The 10,198-nt window shown below is 34.6% G+C and overlaps 2 protein-coding genes across 3 annotated transcripts; one reads left to right on the forward strand and one right to left on the reverse strand.

Annotated features, from left to right (window-relative positions):
• Window positions 1-3,418: 3,418 nt before the first annotated feature.
• On the forward strand, window positions 3,419-5,435 carry LOC140862937 (mannan endo-1,4-beta-mannosidase 5-like). Its single transcript, XM_073265966.1, has 5 exons — window positions 3,419-3,996; window positions 4,073-4,276; window positions 4,366-4,488; window positions 4,591-4,793; window positions 4,878-5,435. The coding sequence occupies exons 1-5, from the start codon at window positions 3,625-3,627 to the stop codon at window positions 5,329-5,331; spliced, it is 1,356 nt and encodes a 451-aa protein (XP_073122067.1). The 5' UTR covers window positions 3,419-3,624; the 3' UTR covers window positions 5,332-5,435.
• A 135-nt stretch (window positions 5,436-5,570) lies between these two features.
• On the reverse strand, window positions 5,571-8,484 carry LOC140862938 (uncharacterized). 2 transcript variants are annotated; one of them, XM_073265968.1, is made up of 2 exons: window positions 7,573-8,484; window positions 5,571-5,955 (listed from the first exon to the last, which is right to left on the reverse strand). In XM_073265968.1, the coding sequence occupies exons 1-2, from the start codon at window positions 8,386-8,388 to the stop codon at window positions 5,824-5,826; spliced, it is 948 nt and encodes a 315-aa protein (XP_073122069.1). In that variant the 5' UTR covers window positions 8,389-8,484; the 3' UTR covers window positions 5,571-5,823. The 2 variants fall into 2 exon arrangements, with proteins under 2 accessions (XP_073122069.1, XP_073122068.1); XM_073265967.1 differs by having other exon boundaries at window positions 5,571-5,958; window positions 7,573-8,482.
• Window positions 8,485-10,198: the final 1,714 nt, after the last annotated feature.

The following is a 10,198-nucleotide window of genomic DNA, read 5'->3' on the forward strand; positions in this document are numbered from 1 at the left end:
ATTCCCGGCTTCCACTATTGTACAAAATTTGCAGAGTACGAAGCAACTGGTTAATAACAAGAAGATCAGAGAGGTCATTGAATTGTTGGCACCATTCCTTATAAATATTATCATTGTCATCCTTTCAATTGACCCAATCTCCGAGGATATTAGGTACATGCATGCTGGCCGGCTTTATATAGGCGAGAAACGTAAATTTAGGCTTTTGCAATCAAGTGAAGTTAACTTTTGTTAATTAATGTAATAATTGATACATACTTATATATTCACTCACACGCATCGGTTGTATGTGTACGTAGACTTGAGTGTTTTCAAACTTAAAATATGGATTTTATTAATCATATGTATCCGAAGTCTACACATCTTTTCTTGGTTACGAAATGTCCGAAATTAGTACGATCGAATTGCGCCAACCAAATTAGTGGAGTATGTATACCCGAGACAAATGCCTTCAAAATATGACCTCGAGCTAGGAGGGAGGGGGGGAAAATTACGCCCATAATATATGCTTCTTGCAAGAAACGAAATGTCGCACGTACGCCTTTGATCGCGGAGCCCTAACTTTATATTATTATTACTTAAATTAAACAATATATTCAATATCTTAGGATACATATTATGGCCCGTTCTTTATGGCTAAGATTTTGATTTTTCTTCCAGCCTTTAATTTGGAAAATTTTATATCCACGAAAACTTGAATTTAAGTCATAAGATGATTGGTTTTGACACAGACAAATTGTGTATAATAATAGCCTTTTTAGTATGTCTAAAACATAAAAGCTTCCCTGTGTAATCACATTTTTGCATTAATAAGGTTTTGCATGTATTTACAGAATTGTGATTTTAAGGTAATTAAGTTTCTAATTAATTTCCCATCTTTATGGGCGCATAAAAATATTACGACGCCACATTAATATATGTAAAATGATAAAAATAAATAAATAAGTAAATAAATATAGGGCTAGTGCAATGAAAAATGGTGGGTCAACTGGTTATTTTAAATCTCAAGAGTTAACGTCGGCTTTAAAGATAAATTAATTGGATCAAATTAAAGGATCGGAAATGTATATGTGATCATGGTGTTAGCGAAAAGTTGAAGCAAATGGGGCCTTCGAATACTCGAGTTTATATTTTGTTTTTTAAAATGTTAAATATATCATTCAAAAAAAATGTTAAATATAAATGCTATTAATATTTACAATGCATTAGATTTTTTTTTAATTCTACGTTGTTTATTATTATTATTATTATTATTATTATTATTATTATTATTATTATTATTATTATGAAAAAGTGGTTACCACTATTTATTCCACTCTAGCTAGCTAGGTTCTTAGGAATGTAAGTGTTTGCAATAATTAAAAAAATTATTATTGGTTTTTGGCTTAAACAGATAAGTTTAGTGTGTTTACTTAAGTCCATATTTTGTGATAATTTAGCTTATAATTTAACTGAAATATAGAAGTAATGTTTACAAATGCTTAAAACTGAATATGATATTTTTTTACAAAAGTTTGAATTGCCGGAAACTAGTGTGATGTACTGATGTTGTTTCTGCTTCTGCAAAGAGATTCTGGTTATTTTTTGTATACAAATCATTTATTTATAAAAAATTGTCAATTCTTTTTACAAACACATCCCATTCTAATTTTTTCTACTTATTCATAATCTATTATTTTAATCATTTCTACAACAAAACTTTGCAAACACTACTGTCGTAGGATTAATAGACTTAAATAAAATTCCATTTCAGGCATGAGAATTAAAATTCGTTGCGGCCAAAGTTTAATATTTGTACTGAAAAACGGCTCTTGTTGGAAGTGATTATTAATTAAGGGTGTATTGATTCTAGATTTTTAATGACTATTGTGGAGTTTTAAAGTTTAGAGGTATTCAATCTAGTTTTTTATATACTCAATAAAAGTTTAGTGGTATTCAAGATGAACATTTATAGAGTTTTAAAAATTCATTTGATATTCAAACTTGAATTTTTAAAAACTCAATAAAAATCTGGAGGTATTCAAAATGTCAATAAACTTTTAAAAACTCCATAAAATTCTATTAAGTACGAGAATTAAAACCTTAAGTACAACAATAAAACGTTAAAAATGATCATTGAAAAGAATTCATGCGTGGTGGATGCATATCATAACGAATTGGGCTAGACCGCTTCTCCTCTGGGTTACAATAAGTAATAGGCCAGTGCCCAGTGGGTTGTGTATCAATTGATGAGCCCAATACAATAATACACAAATTAAAGTGGCATGTATTATATTATTATTTTTTTAATTTTTTAATTTCTATTATTGTTATTATTATTATCATTATTATATTTATATTTATATATTTAAAAGTAGGGTTGCACATGGTTGTCCTGATTTTTATAAAATAGTAGTAATTAATATATATATATATATATATAGTTACAATATATACACTACATGAATATGATTTTAAAACAACCCACATGGATAAGCACGTGACTTGAAAGTCCTTGTGTTCTAAATTTAGCAACTCTTCCATGATTTCTTAAACTCAACTTCGATTTCAAGCCAACTCCATCTTCGAATTTCCTTTTCCTCCGTCATATGACATATTTATTCATCGATATATTTATATGAATACATTTTATTTGTACATGTACGTGTACATGTGTTTCTGTATAGACATGTATTATGAATATGCATACAACATACACGCATATATCGGTTATGCCTTATATTGAAATTTGCATGAAATTAATTAAAACCCAATCGCTTATATAATTGATTTGATTGAATTATTCCAACAAAATAGAGACATGGAAAATTTGTGATTTTTTGATCATATATATTTCTCAATTTGCAATTTTGATCTTCTATTTTATCAACGTTCATATTTAGCCCGCGTTATTTGTTATTCTGGTCAATTTTTCAACACAATGTTGATATGGTATCAACGTCATATTATCCAAGTGTGCAGTCCTACATCAGAACTCCAGATGAAAAACGACTAAAATTGCAAAAAAATCGAAGATACAACATGACTGGTTAAAATTAAATTTTGGTAACACATAGGATGGAAAATCCCACGAGACAAATATACCGAAGGACCATTATGACTTTGCTGAAAATATATAGTTGGTATCTAGGTCGATCGATCAAATTTTTGAAACAATAATAAGTAACTTAAATTGGTAAATATTTGGATTTTTAGTTAATTAGAAGAAATAGTATTTGCATATACGTGACAGACTTAAAATCTAGATCATATCTGAAGTTCCGCCCCAACTAACTATGCACACTTTCAAAATTTACAAGAAATAGCATTGCATATACGTGACATGGTATACGTATGTGTTTGCTTGTATATATAAATATATACACTTTTTATCTTCTTTGCTTAAAGGGGGAATTGAAAAAAAAAGGAGTACGTTAAATTGGTCATCCACCGTTATATTTTTATACTCCACCGAAACTTTCATCTTTTCCCGCAACAAATAACATTTTTCTAGTTTATATTTCTATATTTAGTATCCTCCATATCAGTATAAATACTCATGCATGCAACCAACTACTAATCACAACTACTCAAATCAACTAACCTCTTCAAACAAATACATACTCCATCGAGTGTTACGCTAAAATGGCTGCTTCTTGTTTCATTGCAAGAAGGGCCTTCGTTAATTTTTACGATCGTTTGCTTCTTTTGGCCATTCTTATTGGTAGCTGCGGCAACATGGTCCTGTGTGACAATGTTGACAACAAGAACTTGGGGTTCGTCAGAACAAGAGGCCCTCATTTTATCCTGAATGGCTCGCCCTTTCTGTTCAACGGGTTCAACTCGTATTGGATGATGCACGTGGCGGCCGACCCGAGCGAGAGATACAAAGTTTCTGAGGTGTTGAGAGAAGCCTCGGCCGCCGGTCTCACTGTTTGCAGGACTTGGGCTTTCAGCGACGGCGGCGATCGCCCTCTGCAGATATCCCCTGGAACCTATGACGAACGTGTTTTTCAGGTAATACCATGAATACACAGTCGAACTAGAGATTTATATATCACAAGCTAATAGATTCTTACACGTATGTATTCAGGGTCTTGATTTTGTGGTCTCCGAAGCAAGAAAGTATGGGATTCGTTTGATCTTGAGCTTCGTGAATAACTACGATGATTTCGGGGGGAAGAAGCAGTACGCTGCATGGGGTCGGAATGCGGGTGGTTCGGGCCAACAGATTAACAGTGATGATGATTTTTACACGCATCCACTTCTCAGAGATTACTACAAGAACCATATCAGGGTGTGTCCCTATTATACACGTATAAATCTCTCAGTTGAAAATATTATCAACTAATTAATTAATTGATTGCTATCCATATTTGTCTGCAGAGAGTTGTGACAAGATTGAACACGATAACCAGAATTGCTTACAGAGATGATCCCATAATCATGGCGTGGGAACTCATGAATGAACCCCGTTGCCAGGCTGACTATTCTGGAAAGACTGTTAATGTTCGTATGTTCAATAATTAGCTAGTAATAATAACAGCATCGATCAACATTAATCAATCAATTTATTACATTTTATAATCTTAAATGATTCTACAAATGCAGTTTTGGGTTCAAGAAATGGCAAGTTTTGTGAAATCCTTGGACAGAAAGCACTTGGTAGAGATAGGCATGGAAGGGTTCTACGGAGACACGATGCCCGAAAGGAAGGAAATTAACCCTGGGTACCAAGTGGGAACAGATTTTATTAGTAACAATCTTGTCCCGCAGGTCGATTTCGCTACGATACATGCATACCCAGACGTTTGGTCAGTTGGAATATTACCCATTTTTACAATCTTTGGAGTAATCTAGAAATGATAAATACTTGATCTTTTAAGATTGCATTACAGGTTATCTGGTAAAAGTGAAAACGAACAAATGGGATTTATGGATAAATGGATGTGGAATCATTTTGATGATTCAAGGAGAATCTTGAAGAAACCACTAGTAATGGCTGAATTCGGAAAATCCAGCAAAGACCCGGGATTCAGTTTGAATGAAAGAGACTTGTTCATGGGCAATGTGTACAGAGACACATACAGATTTGCGAGGTTGACTGGAGGTACTATGAGCGGAAGCTTGGTGTGGCAGATAATGGCACAAGGCATGGATTCCTACAATGATGGATACCAAATTGTTTTATCAGAGAGCCCTTCAACGGCCGGGGTCATTTCAAGGCAATCTCATGCCATGAATGCCTTGTCTCACTTGCTCAACGGACCTCACTCCGTTGATCGTGTGAATGGAGCCGATAAGATCGCCCGCGGGCATCTCCATCATCGACACCATGGCAAAAGAACATAATGCAAGACACATGAAGAACAATTCAGCTCCATGATAGTTTCAAGAAATTATATCGTTTGTTGTTACAATAAAATCGACCCAAAGGCGATTGAGGTCTTATTTAGCAAGTTTTATGATATCTTTATTTAATGTATGTAACGTGTCATGCACACGAAATCTTATTTACCGGTGATGAAACTAATTTGGTTTCCCCAATGATATATTCAATATTGTCATTGCAATAGCTAGCACAATAGCTATAAGTAGAAATCAGAGTTTTCGAAGAAATTATCACAAGTAATCTTGACGATAAACATACTCCACATTGGTCAGGAGTTCGTTTTAGATACATATATTCGCCTTCTGATGTGCATTAACTAAAATAAAGCAAACCTCTAATCTAACAGTTTGATACACTCACAGATTATACACAACCAGAACAACCACATGTTTCCTTCTTCTCTGTTTATGGTAACAATGTAAACAATGCATAGGACCAGGTAAAATGCGGGCTTATCTGAAATGAGCCATTGCAGGCCAGGTTGTCACCCCATCGGCAGGCAAAGAAGGCCGGATCATTGGGACACGCTTCACTACCCAGAATGCTTCGTTCAAACGTTCAGCACGGCTCATCGCCTGAGATGCCTTCTGCAAAAATAGAAGCAATAAACAAATTTGATAAAAAAATTTAAAAAAAAAAGGCAACACGTTCTTCATCCTCAACGACACGCCTAAGCATACGCCATACAGATGGATTTTGTTTCGTTGTACATCTCAACCATACACATGGCATGCATTATGTAAAAGTCATTAATGTAGCAACTACCTGAGCTATATAGAATAATACATCAGTGAGCAACTCTACAGTGATATAATTTCTTCCAGACAAGAAAGTGACCTCAACCACAAGCACAAAACATAATAAATGTCATATTTGGCTGATCGAAAAATTTTGGCACTTCACCATCCTATCACCATCGGGTGTGGGAAACACACATTCAACTAGTATTGTGAGAGGTCACATCCTTACTGCTTGTGCTTCGTTTAGGTTACTCTACCTGGCATCAAACACAAGAGCTTTACCATGACAACCGGCTTGTGTATACCAAATACATACCAACCCTAGCCTTACACCTCTTACACCAACCTCTTGGCCAAAATGCCAAGGATTTTGCTAATGCAATCTTTGCACAAAATGTCGACTGGCCTATGAGTAGGATGCATAGTTGAAAATGACAGAAAACAGTGAGTGTGATTGTTTGAAGTTGTGAACACACAAATGGACGCCTAGAACATGCAGTGAGCCTACACTACCCCGAAGGAAAAGGCAATGATGATTGATGCCCAAGCCACAAATTATTCAACATCATCAGAAGGTAGCATCCAAATTTTTTAACGAGAATAATTGAAATGGTGAGAAGTAGTAAATGATCTTCCCTATTATAGGCCCTAGCCTTTCATGCCACCTCTGCACCTCTTCCAGCTTGTGAAGAGTGGTCGTAAAGGGCTAAAGGCATATTGCATCTCCAGAAGGTCAAACTTAGACTGAATGATTGCTATGTGAATGTGTTTTGTAGGGCTAAAGAGATTTGCAGCCTAACAAAATCTTGCTTAAAAAGGCTCGACCTTGGTCCGTAACGCAGAAAACCTCTATATCATAGGAACCGACCTCAGTGCGTCCCAATACAAATTTATCTAGTTTACTTGACCCCATTTAACTGGATTCAATTGTAAAATTGGTCAGAAGTTCATCAAACCAGTAATTCAAGAACATGTACCAACAAAGAACAGTCTAAACTCTAATGCAACTGACCCATTCTAACATGATAACAGAAATCGCAAAGCCCCTGCACCCTAAAATAAACAAGGATTAAATTATCCAATCACTTATTAGTCCTTTTGTAGCACAAGAACAATATTCCAAGCTCTACTTAATTACAAAATCATTAGACAGATGAAAACCGCAAGCTAAATTATATTCATGGATAAGAAGGATACACAGAAACGCAAGGTCATTTGCCGCAGAAACAGAAAACACAGAGATAGCCCACACAGGGTAATTATGGCAGAATCTCAGAAAATCAAGAATAGAATGAAACACTACTTTACATAACACAGGCGTTTCTCTTCTCAAGTTCCCACAAAAGGTCAAAATTTTAAAGAAGCCATAGAATATAAACAACACAGCGAAACATAATTCCTACAAAAAGAAAAATAAAAAAATATGAAGATAAATCATAAAATCCACAAAAGATCACTGACCTTAGCATCAACAGTAACTTTAATCTCCATTCCCCTAGTCTTCTTCTTCATCTTATACAACCTGTGCCGCAGAATCAGAAAACCCAACACGGCAGCCGCAGCGGAGATGGTCCACACAGGACTCATCTTGAACACGCAGTATTTCAGAAGCTCCATAGGCATCTTCCACCACACCACACAACTCTTTTCAATCTCACCACTGCTCTTGATTTCGTTACCATCAGAAAATTCATGCCCTTTTCCAATCACCTCATTCTCATGCTTTTCTTCCTCTGTATCATCGTGCAAAATCACAATTTCTTGCAGACCCGAATCAGAATTCTCAACAAAGTCGTTAACTTTCTCAGAAGAGGCTTCAAATCCGGTCGAATCCGAACATAAGTTCCCCAAATTCTCCACCTTTCCCACTTTTTGCTCAACCATTTCCTCAACTCCATCAAAACCCACATGCTTATTCTCATCTTCGGAAAAACCCATCACATTTCTACCTTCCGAATCCTTAATCTTGCGATCTTCAGACCGTTCGCTGCCGGAATCGGACCAAAACCCAGCCGTTTCCCTGTCGAGGTACCTCGTGGGATTCTCGTCCATCCCGGGATCAATCCAACTCGGGTTATCCGACCCAGCTGACTTATTATCGTCCAATTCCTCGCCATATCGATCCAAAGCATCCAACGAGAAATGATTTGCCCGAATCAACCTTCCAGAATCTATTTCATCGAAGGAGTTAACGGAATCAATCGGAGTAACCGGAATCTCCTCGGATTGAAGCACCTCCCAATCGTTAAACTCATTCGTAGCCTCCACAATATCCATAGTGGCTGATGAGTCGCACGAGCAGATGGAAAATGGATTGAGAGAAGAGAGTGGAAACGGGGAAGAACCATGTAAAGGCTAACTTGTATAAATATATTCTTTACTCTCGCTACGTGTTAAGTTTCGTTCTGATATGTACGTTTATGAAATTAAAGTAATTTAATTTTTTTTTATTTCAAAATATCTTCCATTCTATGTATCTTTTTTTTTTTTTTTTTTTGAAACCTCCATTCTATGTATCTTGTTATTTACAATATATATTAATTAATTTTCAGTTAATTTAATGAGATTTAAATAAAAATTATAATTATATTCTCGTCTATAAAATATTAAGGTAATTTATAATTTGTAGTTGATATATAATAATTATATTTTATTTATTTTAATTATTAACTATTCTTTTATATAAACATAATTTTTTTGAATATTTAATTTATTATCTCATGCTGAAAATAATATTTTAATTTGTTTTAAAAAATATTTGAATATTTAATTTATTATATCAATTCTGAAAGTAATATTAAAATTAAAATTTTAGGTAATCAAAAAAAAATTATGTCTGTGTATCATCAAAGAACGCTAGTTATTAATTAATTATCAATATTTAATGTTAAAAAGTCATATTTTAAGCACTAATTAATATTTTTACGACTTAGTTTTTATTTAATATCGATATTTTAGAGAAATAGTTAAGTTTAATGTTTTTTTTGTGACTTGGGAGCCCACAGCTGCTGTCTTCGGTGCACACTGGGTAAACCCCGAACTAACGCAATAGTCTGCAAACTACGTTAGTAAGATAAAGAACACTAGGCAAGCTCTGTGTGATGAACTAGTTCAAGAAGATGTTGGTAGGAGGATCGAAATCCTGACCTCTGGTTAAGAGTTCACCTACTCCACCAATTTGGATAGCTAATTAGAGGCATAGTTAAGTTTAATGTTGATCATAATAATGACTTCTTTTTGAAACGGTAATTAATGAGACATGTTTTTAGGGGTCGGTATATGCTATTACAAAGTCAGTTAATATGAATTGAATTTAAATACTTCTTTGATTATAATGTCGTCGGGTTATATCTGCCGAGTTTTACGAAGTGCTCCTCACACTCCAACCACGCAGTCGCAACAGATGGTTTCTGCACAAGCTCCTTCAACGATACCCAGCACAACCTAAATTCGTTTTCTATCTTAAGGCGTATGATATATTAGTTTAATTATAAAATATGAGCATGAAAAAACGAGAGATTTAAAAAATTTATTCAGACATAATATTATTACATAAATCAACTCCTTTGAAGAGGAGAAGACAACTTGTTTAACTACTCATAGTAGCCTTGTTCTTGAAATACATAAAATAAAACTTAGTACAATAGAAAGAGAAATATTACAACAATTTATTTATAAGAAAACTGAAGGGAATGATCGATATCTTCAGCTTCCTCAAATGCCTGTATTTATAGCTGTAGTTTCACTCGTTTCACCGAGAAACTTCAGGGAATCTCACAGCTGTTTTGTATTTCTTTATGTCATTATTGATGACATCTTTTACTAGTAGAGGAAACAATTGTCTTGTATTTTTTATGCTATTATTGATTACATCTTTTACTAGTGGAGGAATCATATGTCTGCCACTTTCTTTTGGCTTTATTCTCCTCACATGCATTTTTTATTGTTGTCGGGGCATCTTTTGCTTTTGAAGCAGGTCCCTGTGAAAACGCATTTTCGGTGGTCCTTGTCCACCTTTGCTTGTCTCAGAAAAATCCTTTCGATTCGTTCGGGGTTTAAGGGTTTTTTCAAATTCTGGCTCCTTCTG

The sequence above is a fragment of the Henckelia pumila genome, chromosome 4, assembly GCF_033568475.1.
Source record: "Henckelia pumila isolate YLH828 chromosome 4, ASM3356847v2, whole genome shotgun sequence".
NCBI classification, from domain to species: domain Eukaryota; kingdom Viridiplantae; phylum Streptophyta; class Magnoliopsida; order Lamiales; family Gesneriaceae; genus Henckelia; species Henckelia pumila.

Excerpts from the sequence above, each read along its gene's own strand:
- LOC140862937 (XM_073265966.1), top strand. The coding sequence starts at position 3,625 with ATGGCTGCTTCTTGTTTCATTGCAAGAAGGGCCTTCGTTAATTTTTAC. Across the intron at positions 3,997-4,072 it reads ATGACGAACGTGTTTTTCAG|GGTCTTGATTTTGTGGTCTC; the intron begins GTAATACCATGA and ends GTATGTATTCAG. Across the intron at positions 4,794-4,877 it reads CATGCATACCCAGACGTTTG|GTTATCTGGTAAAAGTGAAA; the intron begins GTCAGTTGGAAT and ends ATTGCATTACAG.
- LOC140862938 (XM_073265967.1), bottom strand. The coding sequence starts at position 8,388 with ATGGATATTGTGGAGGCTACGAATGAGTTTAACGATTGGGAGGTGCTT. Across the intron at positions 5,959-7,572 it reads AAGTTACTGTTGATGCTAAG|AAGGCATCTCAGGCGATGAG; the intron begins GTCAGTGATCTT and ends CTATTTTTGCAG.